Source organism: Neophocaena asiaeorientalis, unplaced genomic scaffold, assembly GCF_003031525.2.
Source record: "Neophocaena asiaeorientalis asiaeorientalis breed wild unplaced genomic scaffold, Neophocaena_asiaeorientalis_V1.1 scaffold62, whole genome shotgun sequence".
Lineage (NCBI taxonomy): Eukaryota > Metazoa > Chordata > Mammalia > Artiodactyla > Phocoenidae > Neophocaena > Neophocaena asiaeorientalis.
The window spans coordinates 5,433,583-5,453,589 of NW_020175191.1; the positions used below are offsets into that span (position 1 = coordinate 5,433,583).

At 35.7% G+C, this 20,007-nt stretch overlaps 1 protein-coding gene across 4 annotated transcripts in view; it reads left to right on the plus strand.

Annotated features, from left to right (window-relative positions):
• The window catches only part of MAN1A2 (mannosidase alpha class 1A member 2), a 168,752-nt gene that overhangs the window by 52,758 nt on the left and 95,987 nt on the right, over window positions 1-20,007 (plus strand). For all 4 annotated transcript variants that reach the window (XM_024764826.1, XM_024764827.1, XM_024764825.1 and 1 more), the window contains one exon: window positions 7,940-8,036. In XM_024764826.1, the coding sequence (XP_024620594.1) occupies window positions 7,940-8,036 (97 nt within the window). The remainder of the gene's footprint in view (window positions 1-7,939; window positions 8,037-20,007) is intronic.

Sequence of the window (20,007 nt, forward strand, 5' to 3'; positions counted from 1 at the left end):
AATTCTGGATGCTTTTCGTCGAGTGCTGCTTTCAGTTGGTCAAATTGGGAGCAGTACTTGTTGGAATTAATCGTTTGGTTTTCTGGAGGGAGCTCATAATAGAGGACTCTCTTCGAATCCCACCATATACACAACATCACATTCTTTGGATGAAGACCGGCCTTTGGTGTGGTTGGTGGTGGTTCATTTTGCTTGTCCCGTGATCTCTTCCATTCCACGTTACTGTACAGTATCCACTTTTCATCGCCCATCACAATTTGTTTTCAAAACAACATTTTCATTATGTTTAAGTAGAGAATTACTATGCGGAAATATGGTCAAGAAGTTTTATTTTTGCTTAACTTATGTGGAACCCAGACATCAAAGTGATGAACATGACCAAGCTGGTGCAAATGATTTTCAATGCCTGATTTGGATATTTTGAGTATGTTGGCTATCTCCTGTGCGGTATAACATTGATTGTTCTCAATGTCTCGATTTGATTGCCATTAACTTCAACTGGTCTACCTGACCATGGAGCATCATCCAGCGAGAAATCTCCATGAAACTTCACAAACCACTTTTGACATGTTTGATCAGTCACAGCACCTTCTCCATACACTGCACAAATCTTTTTGTGTGTTTCAGTTGCGTTTTTACTTTTCTTGAAATAATAAAGCATAATATGCCCCAAATGTTGCTTTATTTCTTCCATCTTCAATATTAAAATGGCTGCACAAAAATTCACCAGTTTTGGTTTGTTTTTTTAATGCACACTGATATGAGGTCTGTCACAATACAATCTAATAAAATTGTTTGGAATGAAGTTAAAGACAACTAAGCGCTACTAGAGCCATCTTACAGAAAAAACTGAATGAATCTTTTGGCCACCCAACCCAATATCTGTCTGTATTTGTACCATCTATGGTGTCATACTTTGATCTTGTTTGTTTTGAGGTCAAAATTGTAGTTCAGTTTGCAAGTTGGCAGTAAGAGCTAAAACTCTCTTAATATCGATTATAATTACAGAATACTTAAAATTTTTGATATAATGTTGTTTGGATAGTTACATTACTCACCCTGTGTTCAGAGATCTTTTGATGTTCAGTATTTTATAAATAATGTAGAGTATATCCATAACAATTTATCATTTAATAAGAAATTTCTTAAGTGTTTAGTTACTCGGAACTCTGCTAGATATTATGTAAATCTTCTCATAAACATGTTTCTGAAGAGTTAGTATTATGTCTGCCATCTTTCAAGGAACCCGTTGTGATACCACTTAACTATACTGCAGATTAAGAACATATCCTTCCAAAGAGTCTCAATGGATTGAAGAGTAGGGAAGGATTGATTTCAACTTTTTAAAAATTTCTTTTGGTCTCAGAAGTCTGTCAATTTGTTATTCTAGGAGTTATTTGGAGATAAAGAGAGTACCAGAGGGAGAGGAAATCTAGTGAATATTTTAGTAGAACTTTGTTAATTAGAACTCCTAATTCTGGGTGGAGTTTGTAGTTGTACTGCTTATGAAGAAAAAACTTTGTTAGAGTGTAATAGCATCAACAATATTTCAAATCTATTGTTCATCATAAAATAAGACAATAAGTTTAGTTCAAATAGATATCTATTTGGATATATTCTAGTAATGAATATGGAAGATTTGCAGGTATTTTAAGCGTGGCCTTATGAATTGGTATAAAATATGTCCTCTGATTTTACCTCACCTTTGGATTCTGTGTTTTATACTCAGGCTGCTTGAGGCACTTTCTTTGGACAGTGTTGAGGACTTTGATACATTTCTTTTCAGATGCCTGACCTTTTTTTTAGATGTCATTAGAATTTATTGAAATACTGTCTGATGTACATAATAATTCAGATAGGTAACAGTGTGTGTTGAGAGGACCCAAGACCACCCACAGGCTCAGTGATTCACTGGGAGTACTCACAGAACTTAGCAAAACTGTTGCATTCATGGTTCATGGTTTTGGTGTATTCAGCTGAAAATGTACAGATTAAAATCAATAGAAAAGGCAGATAGGACGAAGTCCAGTAGAGACCAGGTACAAACTCCTAGTTGTCCTCTCCCAGTGCAATGATACGGGCAGCGCTTAATTCTTCCAGAAATGATTTGTGGCAATGTGCACAATGTATTGCCAGCCAAGGAAGTTCACCCCAGCCTTGGTGTCCAGATTGTTTATCAAGAGTTCATTATGTAGGGTTGGCTAATCTTAGTTCTTCAGCCCCTCCAGAGGTCATGCTGATACCGTGTGGTTCAAGGTCCCCACTGTAAATCACGTTTTAGCATAAACTATCTGACATGGCCCAAGACTTCAGGTAAACAAAGATACTCTTAACAGGCAGGATAATAAAGGTTTAGAGGTTATTTTCCAGGAGGCTGGTACAGGCCAGACCTTTTTTGAGGATGTGCAGGGTTTGGACAACCCAGACCTGCTAAGTGAATCCTATAGAGCATACATATTATCCAGGGTTCTTGTAAATTAACATAAAACATATTAAGAATCCCTGTGTAGGCTCCTGTTAAACATTATGGTAACTGACTTAGTAAGCAGAGAAAGTTGGAATCTAAGCCTGCAGGGGAAGAAGCTAACAAGAGGCAAGGTGATGTGAATATCTGCAGAATATCTGAAAGTATCAAGAATTAGAAACACCATTTACCTCTGAAGGCAGGGGTATAAAATAGAGCTGGAAAAGGATTATTTGAAAGTTTTTAAAGGAGCTCTTAACCCTTAGATCCCTAATTCTCTAGCCTAAGCATCCTAGTTGCTGTCCTCCCTTCCCCAAAAGAAGACCAAAAGTTTACTTTTGGATGGATGAATTAGGGAAGATCTAGATTTTGGGAATACCAAGTATGGCTGAGGGGAAAGGACAGAGGTCATTCTAAAAAGTGAAGCGGCCATAAAAAGAAAAATGAAATTGAGTTATTTGTAGTGAGGTGGATGGACCTAGAATCTGACATACAAAGTGAAGTAAGTCAGAAAGAGAAAAACAAATACCGTATGTTAACACGTATATATGGAATCTAACAACAACAACAAAAGTGGTCATGAAGAGCCTAGAGGCAAGACGGGAGTAAAGACACAGACCTACTAGAGAATGGACTTGAGGTTACAGGGAAGGGGAAGGGTAAGCTGGGACAAAGTGCGAGAGTGGCATGGACATATATACACTACCAAACGTAAAATAGGTAGCTAGTGGGAAGCAGCCGCATAGCACAGGGAGATCAGCTCGGTGCTTTATGACCACCTAGAGGGGTGGGATAGGGAGGGTGGGAGGGAGACGCAAGAGGGAAGAGATATGGGGACATATGTATATGTATAACTGATTCACTTTGTTATAAAGCAGAAACTAACACACCATTGTAAAGCAATTATACTCCAATAAAGATGTTTAAAAAAAAAAAAAGTGAAGCGAGTAGTGGGGATGGAGGGAATTAAGTGAAAAATGGATTCTGAATATTGAGACAACTTTATCCTGCTCAACTCTTTGAATTCTGGCAGCCAGGTGTATTTTCAATTAGCAGGAAAATGAAGGACTTCTGTCTGGAGAGACTTGACTGGCCCAAGAGGAAAGACCTAGTCTATTTCTCAGTGAAACACCCCTGGGTTTCATCTGAGCTCCCTAAGATGAGGCTCAGTCAATAAGTCTTGCCTCTTCACTGACAGCCTTTGATTGTCTTGTAAGTGCTTCACTCATATGTGAAGAGCAAACCACGGATCACCAGACATGTAAGGAAAGTTTCTCACATGAGACAAATGGAAGAAAGGAATTTAGAGGATACAGAAGCCATACAGAGAGCAGAATACATATATCAAAAAAGAATATCTTTAGGATGCCAAAAAATTAAATTCATGAAATGAGAATAAGTTATAAAAAGGAACATTTACAGAATAAGGAAGAGTTCTTGGAAATTAAAGATATTGATACATTAAAAAATTCAGTAGAAGAGTTGGAAGATAAAATTGAGCAAATCTCTTGGAAGGACAAAAGATTAAGGAAACAAGAAAAATGATAAGATCAATCTGGAACATCTAACCAGTGATTAATTAGGAGTTTTGGAAAAAGAACAGGGAAAATAGAGGGGAAGAAGTCAAAGAAACAATTCAAAGGCTCCTACTGAAATTTTAGAAAAAGAGGCATGAAAAACAGATCCTAAAAGTTTACAGAGAAAAAAATAGTTTCACCCAAAAGATTTGGATTGTACATAATGGCACATTAGATTCCTCAACAATAATATTAGAAAGTGGAAGAGAATGGAGCTAAGGCTTAGGAAGAATTATATATTCAGCCAAATTATGAATCAAATCTGAGGGTAAAGATATTTTTAGATGTTTTCTCAGATTGCTACTGCAAAATATGCTTCAGCATAAAAATAGGAAGATAAACGATTTTGGAAACAGGATCTGTCACTAGAGAGAGAAAGGAAGGTCAGTCTCAGGACTGTGAAAAAGGGGATCAGATGATGGCTGTGCTTCAGGTTGAGAGAATGGAAGTCCAGGTTAGAGTTAGGAGGATAGAGAGCCTCAGGAAGGATTTATCAGAGAATGAAATGGAACTGATGGTTTATCTGATGTGTTTAATTATATTGAGACAAATTTTGAAACTCAAGTATAATTTGGAAGTAAATTAATAATTGTTACATTTAAAATTACATCAACAAAAATACCCACCAAACTTCAGACCAGTAGTTAACATCAGGGAAAACAAAAGTTGAACAAAATAATATAGTAATTGTAAGAAAAACATGTTGTTAACTACATTGGAAGGATGTGAGCCAGGGAATATATGTGGGGAAGTTTATGTGGAGGTGAGCTGATAGTGTATACGAAAGCTAAATTATCTTAACTATAGGGGAATGTAGTAAATAGCTAAAACTTTTTTTAAAATCAAGAAATAGCAGTAAAAAATGTACTTAGAAATATAGTGGTAAATAGAAAAACAGGTCAAAGAGTTTAAGTAATTGGCTTAGGAAAGTGGAAGGAAAGGAAACTGGGGAAGATAGGACAGGCTATTAGATTTTTTAAAAATTCAACTTTATTGAGACATAATTTATGTACAATAAAATGTATTTATTTTAAGAGTATAGCTTGATGAGTTTTGACAGATGTATATACTTGAGTAACAACAGTGGCGATCAAGCTGTGAATAGGTCCATAATCTCAGAATGGTTTATTTGTGCCCCTCTTCAGTCTACCCCATTCCTTGGCCCCAGGCAACTGCTGGTCCGCTTTTAATCATTTATAGATTAGATTCGTCTTTTCTAGAGTTTCAGTGAAATGGAGTCATAAGGTATGTGATATTTTGTTTCTGGGCTTTGGCTCAGCATGTTTTTGAGATTCATCTATGTATATTACAATAAAGGTAATTTTTTTTTCTTCGTAGTATTCCATTGTATGGCTATACGATGATTTGTTTTATTCATTGACCTGTTGAACATTTGTTCAACCTTTGGTCCAGTTTTTGGCTATTATGAATAAAGTTGCTATGTACATTTGTGTACAAGTCTTTTTGTGGGCATATGTTTGTTTTAGTTTGACATTTCAGTCTGTGATCTGTTGTGAGTTATTTTTTTTTTTGTTTATTGTGTGAAGTAAAGGTTGTGCTTCATTTTCTCCCCATAGGGCTTTTTACTGTTCCAGAATTATTTGTTGAAAAGATTATCCTTTCTTGATTGAATTACCTTGGCACTTTTGTTCAAAATCAATTGATAAAATCAACAGATGTTGAGTCTCTTTCTGGACTCATATCTGTTTCATTAATCTATATTCCTGTCCTTAATGAGAGTACGACACTGTGTTGATTGACTTTTATAGTTAAGTTTTGAAATCAGTTAAGTCCTCCAACTTTGTTCTTTTAAAAATAGTTTTGGCCATTCTAAGTCCTTTGACTTTATTGAATTAGCTTTTCTGTGAAAATAAAAGGTTGCTGGGATTTTGATTGGGTTTTCATTGAATCTGTAGATGATTTGGGAAAAATTGTCATCCTAACAATATTGACTTTTTCATTCCCTGAGCATATCTGTCCACTTATTTAGGTTTTCTTTAATTTACCTCAGCAGTGTTTTGTAGTTCTTGCACATGTTCTATTTCATGTTTTTTGATGTTAGTATAAATGGAATTGTTTTCGAATTTCCATTTCATGTTCATTACTAGCATATAGAAATATAATTTATTTTAGTTTGCAGAACGTGTATCTTATTTACTGAAGTCATCTTCTAGTTTTAGTGGCTTTTTATTTTAAGATTGCTTAGGATTTCCCTTGTACATAGTCATGTCGTCTGTGAATAGAGGTACTTTTCCTTTTTCCTTTTTGATTTTTATGCCTATTATTTCTTCTTATTATTGCCATGGCTAGGACTTTCAGTACATTGTTGAAAAGAAGTGATGAGAATAGATGTACTTGATTTGTTCTCAACTTTAGGAGTGGGGTCTTTTACCATTAAGTTTGATGTTAGCTGTAGGTTTTTTTTGAAGATGCCCTTAATTAAGTTGAGGATGTTGCCTTGTAGTTTACTGAAAGTTTTTTTCATGAATTGGTGTTGAATTTTGTCAAATGTTTTCTCTACATCTAAAAAGATGCTTGTATGATTTTTTTCTTTTTATTCCGTTAACATGGTGAATTATAGTGATGTGTTTTTGAGTGTTAAATTAGACTTATATTCCTGGGTTAAACTGCACTTGGTCATTGTCTAGTATCCTCTTTATATATTGTCACTTTTTGTTAAGGAATTGTTAAGGAATTTTGAGATATGTTGGTTTTTAATTCCCTTGTAATGTCTTTGCCTAGTTTTGGTGTCTGAGTAATGCTGGCTGCAAAAAACAAGTTGATAAATGTTTTAATGACTATTACGTTTGATATACCACAGGCTACTATTACATAATTCAACTAATATATAATTAAATACTCTGCTGTTGTGTAGCTTAGTACTCCCTGGCTTGTAAGAAACTCAGTTCAAACTAATTGATATAAAAATATTTTTTAGCTTAGGGGCTCTGAACTAGAGCTTCAAGTTTGGCTGAATCCAAGTCTGTAGATGTTACTGTCAATAATATGCATGTCTCTTTCTGTTTTCTTTTTTTATTTAGTTTCTACATGTTGGGAGAGAGACCCCATCAGCTCCAGGATTATATATTACATAGATCTTGAGATTGCAAAATGAGAGTCCCTCTGTCTGCCGGTGTCTATAACAATATGTATGAAAGAACTTGATTGCCTTTACTTGAGTCACATGTACTCAATCACTTTGTGTAGGTCAGGAGTTGGCAAACTACAACCTGCTGGCCAAATTCTGATTGCTGCCTATTTTTTAAAAATACAGTTTAATTGGAACCCAGTCATGCTCATTTGTTTATGTATTGTCTAGGGCTGCTTTTAGTTTTTTAAAATACAGTTTAATTAGAACCCAGTCATGCCCATTTGTTTATGTATTGTCTAGGGCTGCTTTAAACTTGCTTGCAATAGCCAAGTTTAGTAGTTGCTATACATACTTACGGACTGCAGAGCCTAAAATATTTACTTTATAGGAAGAGTTTGCTGATCTTTGGTCTAAAGGTTATGGATACTCTAGCTAGGCTGTGTTAATTGGTTGTGGAATCAGAGCCGCTTTTTGACAGCTTTGTCATAATCACAGTGAGGGAAGGAGAGCTGTTTCCAAAAGGATTGGCAGTTCCTAAAAGGAAAGAATGCCAAATAGACACCTTTCTCCCCAATAAAAACAGTTTTTCTATTACAACTCATTTTTTGTTCTGTTGTATAGACTTAAGGTAAACATGATTATGTGTGTTTTCACACTGATACAGGTGTTAATAGAAAAATATACTAAAGTAGGAGATACAGGAGAATGTGTAAGGATATAGTAATAGAATCTCTAAATTATGTGAAATATAAAGATAACAGTCTGTGAAAAATATAAATTGATGGGTTATAATTTTTCCTTTCTCAGATGATGAAACATGCATGGGATAATTACAGGATATATGGATGGGGACATAATGAACTGAGACCTATTGCAAGGAAAGGACACTCCACTAATATATTTGGTAAGTTTACTTTTTTTTAAAAAATTTTAATTATTTTTTTATACAGCAGGTTCTCATTAGTTACCCATTCTATACACATCAGTGTATATATGGCAATCCCAATCTCCCAATTCATCACACCACCCCCCCGCCCCCGCCACTTTCCCCACTTGGTGTCCATACGTTTGTTCTCTACATCTGTGTCTCAATGCTGCCCTGCAACCCGGTTCATCTGTACCATTTTTCTAGGTTCCATATACATGCATTAGTATACGGTATTTGTTTCTCTCTTTCTGACTTACTTCACTCTGTATGACAGTTTCTAGATCTATCCACGTCTCTACAGATGACCCAATTTCATTCCTTTTTATGCCTGAGTAATATTCCATTCTATATATATGCCACATCTTCTTTATCCATTCGTCTGTCAGTGGGCATTTAGGTTGCTTCCATGTACTAGCTGTTGTAAATAGTGCTGCAGTGAACATTGGAGTGCACGTGTCCTTTTGAATTATGGTTTTCTCTGGGTATATGCCCAGTAGTGGGACTGCTGGGTCATATGGTAATTCTGTTTTTAGTCTTTTAAGGAACCTCCATACTGTTCTCCATAGTGGCTGTATCAATTTATATTCCCACCAACAGTGCAAGAGAGCTCCCTTTTCTCCACACCCTCTCCAGCATTTGTTGTGTGTAGATTTTCTGATGATGCCCATTCTAACTGGTGTGAGGTGATACCTCATTGTAGTTTTGATTTGCATTTCTCTAATAATTAGTGATGTTGAGCAGCTTTTCATGTGCTTCTTGGCCATCTGCATGCCTTCTTTGCATAAATGTCTATTTAGGTCTTCTGCCTATCTCTGAATTGGGTTGTTTGTCTTTTCAATATTGAGCTGCATGAGCTGTTTGTATATTTTGGAGACTGGAATAAATTTCACTTGATCATGGTGTATGATCCTTTTAACGTGTTGTTGGATTCTGTTTACTAGTGTTTTGTCGAGGATTTTGGCATCTATGTTCATCAGTGATATTGGTCTGTAATTTTTTTTTTTTTTTTTTTTTAGCATCTTTGTCTGGTTTTGGTATCAGGGTGTTGGTGGCCTCATAGAATGAGTTTGGGAGTGTTCCTCCCTCTGCTATTTTTTGGAAAAGTTTGAGGAGGATGGGTGTTCCCTCGTCTATAAATGTTTGAAAGAATTTACCTGTGAAGCCATGTGGTCCTGGACTTTTGTTTGTTGGAAGATTTTTAATCGCAGTTTGAATTTCATTACTTGTTATTGGTCTGTTCATATTTTCTATTTCTTCCTGGTTCAGTCTTGGAAGGTTATACCTTTCTAAGAATTTGTCCTTTTCTTCCAGGTTGTTCATTTTATTGGCATACAGTTGCTTGTAGTAGTCTCGTAGGATGCTTCGTATTTCTGTGGTGTCTGTTGTAACTTCTCCTTTTTCATTTCTAATTTTATTGATTAGAGTCCTCTCCCTCTTTTTCTTGATGAGTCTGGCTAATGGTTTATCAATTTTGTTTGTCTTCTCAAAGAACCAGCTTTTAGTTTTATTGATCTTTGCTCTTGTTTTCTTTGTTTCTATTTCATTTATTTCTGCTCTGATCTTTATGATTTCTTTCCTTCTGCTAACCTTGGGTTTTGTTTGTTCTTCTTTCTCTAGTTCCTTTAGGTATAAGCTTAGATTGTTTATTTGAGATTTTTCTTGTTTCTTGAGGTAGGCTTGTATTGCTATAAACTTCCCTCTTAGAACAGCTTTTGCTGCATCCCATAGGTTTTGGATCATCATGTTTTCATTGTCATTTGTCTCTAGGTATTTTTTGATTTCCTCTTTGATTTCTTCAGTGATCCGTTGGTTATTTAGTAACGTATTGTTTAACCTCCAGGTGTTTGTGTTTTTTATGTTTTTTTCCCTGTAATTGATTTCTAATCTCATAGCATTGTGGTCAGAAAAGATGCTTGATATGATTTGAATTTTATTAATTTTACTGAGCCTTGATTTGTGACCCAAGATGTGATCTATCCTGGAGAAGGTTCCATGTGCACTTGAGAAGAAAGTGTTATCTGCTATTTTTGGATGGAATGTCCTATAAATATCAATTAAATCTATCTAGTCTATTGTGTAATTTAAAGCTTGTGTTTCCTTATTAATTTTCTGTTTGGATGATGTGTCCATTGGTGTAAGTGAGGTTTTAAATTCCCCCGCTATTGTGTTACTGTCGATTTCTTCTTTTATAGCTGTTAGCAGTTGCCTTAGGTATTGAGGTGCTCCTATGTTGGTTGCATATATATTTATAATTCTCATATCTTCTTCTTGGATTGATCCTTGATCATTATGTAGTGTCCTTCCTTGTCTCTTGTAACATTATTTATTTTAAAGTCTATTTTATCTGATATGAGTATTGCTACTCCAACTTTCTTTTGAATTCCATTTGCATGGAATATCTTTTTCCATCCCCTCACTTTTAGTCTGTATGTGTCCCTAGGTCTGAAGTGGGTCCTTTGTAGACAGTATATATAAGGGTCTTGTTTTTGTATCCATTCAGTGAGTCTGTGTCTTTTGGCTGGAGCATTTAATCCATTGACATTTAGGGTAATTATCGATATGTATGTTCCTCTTACCATTTTCTTAATTGTTTTGGGTTTGTTATTGTAGGTCTTTCCTTCTCTTTGTGTTTCCTGCCTAGAGAAGTTCCTTTAGCATTTGTTGTATAGCTGGTTTGGTGGTGCTGAATTCAGTTAGCTTTTGCTTGTCTGTAAAGCTTTTGATTTCTCCATCAAATCTGAATGAGATCCTTGCCGGGTAGAGTCATCTTGGTTGTAGGTTCTTCCCTTTCATCACTTTAAATATGTCCTGCCACTCCCTTCTGGCTTGTAGAGTTTCTGCCGAGAAATCAGCTGTTGACCTTATTGGGGTTCCCTTGTATGTTATTTGTCCTTTTTCCCTTGCTGCTTTCAATAATTTTCCATTATCTTTAATTTTTGTCAGTTTGATTACTATGTGTCACGGCATGTTTCTCCTTGGGTTTATCCTATATGGGACTTGCTGTACTTCCTGGACTTGGGTGGCTATTTCCTTTCCCATGTTTGGGAAGTTTTCGACTATAATCTCTTCAAATATTTTCTTGGGTCCATTCTCTCTCTCTTCTCCTTCTGGGACCCCTATAATGCAAATGCTGTTGTGTTTAGTGTTGTCCCAGAGGACTTTTAGGCTGTCTTCATTTCTTTTCATTCTTTTTTCTTTATTCTGTCCACAGCAGTGAATTCCCCCATTCTGTCTTCCAGGTCACTTATCCGTTCTTCTGCCTCAGTTATTCTGCTATTGATTCCTTCTAGTGTATTTTTCATTTCGGTTACTATGTTGTTTATCTCTGTTTGTTTGTTCTTTAATTCTTCTACGTCTTTGTTAAACATTTCTGGCATCTTCTTGATCTTTGCCTCCATTCTTTTTCCGAGGTCGTGGACTTTCTTCACTGTCATTATTCTGAATTCTTTTTCTGGAAGGTTGCCTATCTCCACTTCATTTAGTTGTTTTTCTGGGGTTTTATCTTGTTCCTTCATCTGGTACATAGCCCTCTGCCTTTTCATCTTGTCTATCTTTCTGTGAATGTGGTTTTTGTTCCACCGGCTGCAGGATTGTAGTTCTTCTTGCTTCTGCTGTGTGCCCTCTGGTGGATGAGGCTGTCTAAGAGGATTGTGCAAGTTTCCTGATGGGAGGGACTGGTGGTGGGTAGAGCTGGCTTTTGCTCTCTTGTTTACTTTTTCTAATTACTGTTTTCATTTTCTACCTTCATTTTAAAAGTAGGATCTAACTTTTTAGGTACTTTCTAAAACCTGAGTACTGTAGTCCCCTCTTACCTAAGGTTTTGTTTTCCCTCTGCAGTACTCAGTTACCTATAGTAAACTTTGGTGTGAAAATATTAAATGGAAAATTGCAGAAATAATTCATAAATTTTAAGTTGTGTGTCTTTCTGAGTAGCGTGATGAATCTTGCACCATCCTGCTCCCTCCAGGCTAGGGTGTGAACCATCCCTTTGTCCTGCTTGTTAGTTACTTAGTAGCCCTGTGGATTATGAGATCAGCCGTGGAGATGTTGCAGTTCTTTTGTTCACGTGACCCTTTTTACTTAATAATAGCCCCAAACCACAAGAGTAGTGATGCCAGCAATTTGGATTTGCTAAAGAGAAGCTGTAAGTGCTTCTTTTAAGTCAGGTGTCCCCAACCCCTGGGCTGAATACCAGTACTGGTCTGTGGCCTGTTAGGGACCAGGCCGCACAGCAGGAGTGAGCGGTGGGCAAGCGAGTGAAGCTTCATCTGCCTCTCCCCATCGCTCACATTACTGCCTGAACCATCCCCTCCTCACCCGCCGCTCCCCATGGAAGAATTGTCTTCCATGAAACTGGTCCCTGGTGCTAAAAAGGTTGGGGACCGCTGCTTTAAGTGAAAAGATGAAAGTTCTTGACTTAATAAGGAAAGGAAAAAAAAATCATTTGCTGATGGATCTAAGGTAAGCACGAATGTTTTATTTGTGAAATTGTGAGGAAGGAAATACTGTGCTAGTTTTGCTGTTATACCTTAAACTGTACAAGTTATGGCCACAGTGCAATAAGTGCTTAGTTAAGATGGAGAAGGCATTAAATTTGTACAATAAGATCTTTTAAGGAAGAGAGAAAGAGACCACATTCACATGACTTTTGTTACAGTAAATTATTATAATTGTTCTGTTTTATTATTAGTTACTGTTGTTAATCTCATACTGTGCCTCATTTATAAATTAAACTTTAACATACGTGTGTGTGTATAGGAGAAAAAACATAGTATATATAGAGTTCAGTACTATGCAGGCTTTCAAGCATCCACTGGACATCTTGGGATGAATTCCCTGTGGATGAGGGGGAACTGTTGTATTTCTGTGGAACTATAATTTGAAGCAACATGTATTTTTTGGCAAGTTTTAGTCAAGATTTAGTTATAGTTACTTTTGAAAACACAGATGTGATAGATTTTCTATTTACATACAGATGTTTTAGTCATTTATTTGAGTATTTTCAAGCTTTTCCTGCATTGTTTTACTTTAAGCAAGGTAGGTACCAATTTGTAATTTTTTATCTTCAACACAATACCAATTGTGATACTTGTACATTTTAGAGGAGGAGAAAAAGGATGGGAAATTCCAGTAGTGCTATCTATGTATGTTAAAAAAAAAAAAAAAAAGTAACATGGCCAAGGTGACTCATTCGGTAAATTGAGTGAATTATATTTTACATTCATAGTTCCAAGGGAAAAATTAACAGTGTGTGTGTCTGGATGGAGGTCTGGGGAAGAGGTTTTCTTTTTGGCTGCGTTGGGTCTTCTTTGCTGTGCACAGTCTTTCTCTGGTTGCGGCGAGCAGTGGCTACTCTTTGTTGCAGTGTGGGGACTTCTCTTGTTGTGGAGCACGGGCTCTAGGTGTGTGGGCTTCAGTAGTTGAAGTATGCAGGCTTAGTAGTTGTGGCACGTAGGCTCTAGGGTGTGTGGGCTTCAATAGTTGTGGTGTGTGGCCTCGATAGTTATGGCTTGTTGGCTCTAGAGCTCAGGCTCAGTAGTTGTGGTGTACAGGCTTAGTTGCTCTGTGGCATGTGGAATCTTCCCGGACCAGGGATTGAACCTGTGTCCCCTGCATTGGCAGGTGGATTCTTAACCACTGCGCCACCAGGGAAGTCCCTGGGGAAGAGCTTTGTTTAACTTGGATTTGCTCTTTCTACCTCGCTTGAGTTCAGTTCTCTTGTTAAACTTATCAGTTGAAAAGAGTAAGTAACTTACTTAACTTTTACTTAATCCAAGGATAAGTCTTGAGAATTACCAAGTTGTTCTTTATAGTCTTCACTTCTTTCCCCCATTTTAGATGCTTCTTGATGTGATGGATATCTTTTAAATAACAGTAGGTGAAAGCAAGAAAATATTAATGGGGCAGAAAGCACATATATTAGTCATATGCAGGGCAATCATCTTTAGTAATTGTAATGCAACACCACCGTAATCCAAATAACATTTTTAAAAAATGTGACTCTGGAAGAATTTTTCTAGCACTATGATTTCTCTTATAATTTGTTTGATGCTTGATTGTTTTCTGTCAAAAAAGAAAATGACTGAAAAGATCATTTCTCCTGGGTTTGAGAGATGTTGGGATGGAGGAATAATGGAAAAAAATTTTCCTTTAGGTAATCAAAGACACCAGAGGTCTCATATATGACATTTAATTTAGTGGCTGTCACTTAATGAAATAGAGTTTATTTCTTCAGCAGAGGTTATAGAGTGATCTGAAGAGTTCCTGTTGCTTTGTGGATGCCACATGAGACATTAATGGACTAAAAGTCATTATATTTAGTGATTAATTAAAATTAGATCCTCTCTGCAAGTAACCATCCCTTTATATTAAACTCAGTGGTAAACTCTGAGCCCTTTTAAAAAATTGGAATATGAACATGTATCAAACATGAGTTGGATGTTAATTTTCTGCTTGGTTTTTTAAACCTTATTTCTCAGAACATCTAATGTAGTAACACTTATCAGATAGATCGTCCTAGGCAAGGTAGTAGGTAGATAATATACATTTATTTTATTTAATCATTGCAATAACTGTGTAAGGAAAGATTGTTTGCTGAATTTAAACCCAGGTAACTTCTTAAAGTTTTATTCCTTATAGGTCAATATAAATCATTTCTTTTAGGGAGCAAAAGGAATGTTTCTTAAATGAATGTGATTCTGTTAAAATCGTAATGAGTAAGTTTTGACTTAATGTTTTTCTTTTTAAAAATAATAGCATTTATTTTTTTAGGAAAGGTGCTTTTAAGTTGTGGCACTTTTGTCAGACTTCTTCAGAAGTGACCTTTGTAGACCACTATTTAGTTAGGTTGTTAAATGATGACCAGGACAGTGGCAGCTTCAGATTATTGCCAGGTGAGTTATTGTCAGCTGCTCATTAGGGTCATTAAGCTGATTTACTGGGTAAACAAAGTTATTTGTGAGGTCATAGAAATTAAAGGAGCTCAGAGATGGAAAGGGTGACTTTACAAAATGAGCCTTTTAACTCATTAAAAGAGCAGAAGCAATATTTTGTCAGTTTTGGTCCACCATTTCTGAGGGATCATCTTGTAATGAGTAGCAATTAAGTATTTTCCAATAAAAAGTTGTACCTTTTTATTGAGTCATGAGGTCAGTTATTTGCTTTAGAGATTCTGTGATTGGATTTCTGAATAAACTGTATTTTCCTTTAGAACAATAGTCCCGTACACGTTATTAGTAACAACATCTGTAGTATTTATATAATGCATATTGTGGTGGACTGAGTCTTGTCCCCCATCAATTCACATGTTGAAGCTCTACTTTCCAATGTGACTGTATTTGGAGATAGAGCCTTTAAGAGGTAATTAAGATTGAACCAGGGGCCCTAATCAGATAGGGCTGGTACCCTTAAAAGAAGAGGAAGAAACACCCAAGTTCTCTCTCCCCCTGCACATGCACCAAGGAAAGGCCATGTGGGTATGATATAGTGAGAAGGTGGACATCTGCAAGCCAAGAGGAAGGTGCTCCTCTAAAAACTGGAAGCATGATCTTGGTCTTCAAACCTCCAGCACTGTGAGAAAATAAATTTTTGTTGTTTAAGCGTCCTAGTCGTTGGTGTTTTGTTATGGCAGCCTGAGCAGACTAATAAACGTGCTATATGCCAAGGACTGATTTAAGTGATTTATGTGCACTAGGAGACAGGTACTATTATTATTGTTCCCATTTTACAGATGAGGAAACTGAAGCACAGTTAGGGTTAACTAACTTATTCAAGGTTGCACAGCTAGTAAATAATGTAGCCAGAATTTGATTACAGGCAGCTTAGTGCTAAGGTTCATGCTTCTAATTGATATTTTGTTCTGCTTCAGTAAACTTTAAAGATAGAAGAAAATTAATACCAGCACATGGGAAAAATCCATTATGACAAAATTACAGTGAAATGGTAGAAAAGTGAAAATGCAATCTGTATTATTTTCAGTAGTCAAAATTAGTTGCTTATACTTTTAGAAAAACTTTTGAGTGGTTACATTTTTTTCTCAGCCAAATAAGCTAAGTGGGAATGGATCCTTTATTGTTTATTTTGTCTTATATTTTTAGACATGTAGTTAGTTTATTAAAGGATTAATAAAAAAGAGTTTGACTCTGTTTCCTACTTGCTCTGTTCCTTTTCTGCATCTCATATTCTTGCTAGTGAGTATGATTTGAGATTTTTTTAAAAAAATCTGTTTTTAACCTTTTTATTTAAATAGAAGAAGTCTAAGGGAGGAGTCATAGTTCTGAGTGTCTCATTTGACCTCCCAAATCAGTATGCCTTTACAGAATCAGAATCTTAAGAGTTGGGAGGAACTTTAAAAGTCTAGTCTATTACTATAGGAACATATAGGCAGGTATTGAACTCTTACAATATTCTAGATTATAAGGAAAACAATTTAAAATGTGTCCATTTCCTGTCTCTTAGCCTTGACTATTAAAACATTCTTTTATATGGTAACTGAAATCATATTGCTCTGTCTTTTGTCTAGGTTGTCCTTGGCATCAGAGGATTCTTTATGTACAGATAACAGAAGATCCATTTCAAAATGGCTTAAACTAAAAAAGAAATTTAATCGGCTCAATGATGTTCTAGAGTAGATCTGGTACCAGCTAAGCTTTTTTCTTTATTTTCCTCTTTGTGTTTGTATCTTCAGGCTGGCTTCATAGAGGGATGGCTGCAGCAACTTGAAGCTTCATATCTTCCTACTAACACATCTATAGAAAAGAGAACACTGTAGAGAAGAGAGCACTTGGTTTTCTCAGAAACCACCTTGTTTCTTGTTTATCTGGGTCTTGTGTCCAGCCTTGACCTGAAAGCTATACCCAGAGGGTTGGGATAGATTCCTTTGGTTTTGCCTAGTTAGGGCTCAGCCCTGGAGCTTGTGAGTGAGAAGAGGAAAATGTTGATGGACATAAGTTATCACTGGTAATAACTTTTCCAGCAGTGATTAATAGTCACAATTAATTATTTTTACTTAGATATCCTGGAGAATTGAAAGATTTTTGTTAGGAATAGATTTTTTTGCATTTAAAAGAATTTTGATTTGGAACAGAATGTTACTTGATCTTACAATGCTTTTTGAAGTGCACCTTTTATTTTCAGTGTATGTGTGTATCAGTTCTTCTTGATATTTATAACTTGCTAATGATTTCTAATATTTTGTTGAGGATTTTGCATTCATATTTTGGGAAGGATATTGTTTTGTATTTTTCTTGAACTATTGTCTTGTTTCAGTATCCGTGTAATTTTGGCCTAATAAAATGAGTTTGGAAGTGTTCTCTGCTCTTCATTTTTCTGGAAAAGACTGTGTACTGTTGGTTTTATATTTTTCTCAAGTTTTTGATATAATTTGCCATCTGCATCTGGAGCTTCTTTTTCTGGGAGGTTTTTTTTTTTTTTTTTTTTTTTTTTTTTTATGCGCCACCAGGGAAGCCCTCTGGGAGGTTTTTAAACTACAACTTGAGTTTATTTCACATCCTCTATAAGGGGCATTCGGTTTATCTGTTTTACCTTGGGTTAGTTTTGGTAGTTGATGATTTTGAGGAATTGGTCTATTTCATCTAAGCTACTGATTTTGTGTGCATAGAGTTGTTTGGAGTATTATCTTGTTACCTTTTGAATATGTGTGGCAGCTGTAGTTATAACCCTCTTTCATTCCTAATACTGGTAATTTTTCTTTGTCCTGCTAGAAGTTTATCAAATTTATTGATATTTTCAATAAATTTTCAATAAATTTTTCTTTGTCCTGCTAGAAGTTTATCAATTTTATTGATATTTTCAAAGAAGCAACTTTTGGTTTCATTGATCTTCTGTATATTTTCTTTATGTTTTCAATTCTTTGATTTCTGCTCTTCGTTATTTCCACTCTTCTGCATGATTTGGGTTTCTTTTGTTCTTGCTTTTCTAGTTTCTTGAAATAGAAGCCTAGATTATAGGTTCATAATCCCCTTTTCCAGTGTAAGCATTTAGTGCCATAAGTTTTCTGCCAAGTGGTGCTTTAGCTGCATCTGAAAGATTTTGATGTGCTGTGTTTTCATTTTTATTCAATTCAGTATGTTTTAAAACTTCCCTTGAGTAAGTTGTTTAATTGCTAAATGCTTAGAGATTTTTCTTTTCTCTTTCTGTGACTGATTTCTAATTTAGTTCCATTATGGTCAAAGAATATACTTTGTGCGATTATAATTCTTCTAAATTATTTAAGGTTTACTTTTTGACCCAGAATATGGCCTGTCTTGGTGAATGTTCCATTGGTGCTTGAAAAGAATGTTTATATATGTAGTGACTGTTATTGGGTGTAGAATGTTCTGTTAATGTCAGTTAGATCTCATTGGTTTATGGGGTTGTTCAGGCTTCTTCTGTTCTTGCTGATTTTCTATCTAGTAGTTCTGTCAGTTACTGAGAGGGGTGTTGAAGTTCCCAACTGAAATATTGGATTTCTTTCTTACTCCTTTCAATTCTATCAGCTTTTGCTTTATATATTTTGAGGTACTCTTGTTAGGTGCTTACACATTTAGGATAATTATATCTCCTTGGTAGGACCACCAAAGGCCTAATACCCAAACCAAACAATGATATTACAATAAAAGGGAACTATCGACCAATGTTCCTCATGAACATGGACACAAAAATCTTTGACCAAATTAGATTTATCTTAGTAAATGTAATTCAGCAATATGTAAAAAGAATAATACCTCATGACCAAGTGGGGTTTATCCAAGGAATGTGTGGTTGGTTTAGGAAATTAGTCTATATAACTGAAGATATTAAGGGACGAAAAGAGGAAAATTTTATGAGCATCTCAGATGCTGAAAAATCATTTAACAATACTCAATATCTATCCATAATAAAAACTCTCAGCAAACTTGGACTGGAAGGGAACTTTTTTAGCCTGATAAAGAGTATTAAAACACACCCACTCACCCACATACACAAGAAAATTCTAGGGAATCTACCAAACAACAATAAAAAAGTACTAGAATGAAAACAAATTTAGTAATGAGGCCATATGATACAAGTTTGATATACAAAATAAATTATATTTCTAGATACTAGCAATAAACAGTTGTAAGTACAATTTTAAAATAATACCATTTGCAGTAGCATAAAAATATGAAGTATATGTGGATGGATTTAACAAACTATGTGCAAAGTCTGTACACTGAAAACTGTGATTATTGAAAGAAATTTAAAAGGACTTAAAGGAGAGAGATGCCTGTATGAGTTGGAATACTCGGTATTGTTGAGATGTTAGTTCTCTTGAAATCCATATTTAGATTCAAAGCAATCTAAGTAAAAATGACCTTTCCACATAAATTGATAGACTGATTCTAAAATCTGTATGAAAACACAAAGTATGTACAATAATCAAAATAATTTTTAAAAAAGAACAAAGTTGAAGGATTTACACTACTTGATTCTACGATTTACTGTAAATCTTCAGTAATGAGGACAGTATGGTTTTAGCATAAAGATAGACATAGAGATCACTGGAAAAGAATAGAAATAGAACTGCACATACATTTTTAATTGATTTTCAACAAGGGTGCTTTCAGTGGGTTATAGGTAAGTCTTTCTAATAAGTGGTGTTGGGTCAGTTATATATTCATGTAGAAAAATAAAAACCTTAACTCTTCAACATTGTATAGAAAAATGAACTTGAAATGAATCATAGATCTAAACATAAAAACTTAAAGTATAAAACTTCCAGTAAAAAATATTTGAGGGCTTCCCTGGTGGCGCAGTGGTTGAGAGTCCACCTGCCGATGCAGGGGACACGGGTTCGTGCCCTGGTCCGGGAAGATCCCACATACCGCGGAGCAGCTGGGCCCGTGAGCCATGGCCACTGAGCCTGTGCGTCTGGAGCCTGTGCTCCGCGACGGGAGAGGCTGCAACAGTGAGAGGCCCGCGTAACGCA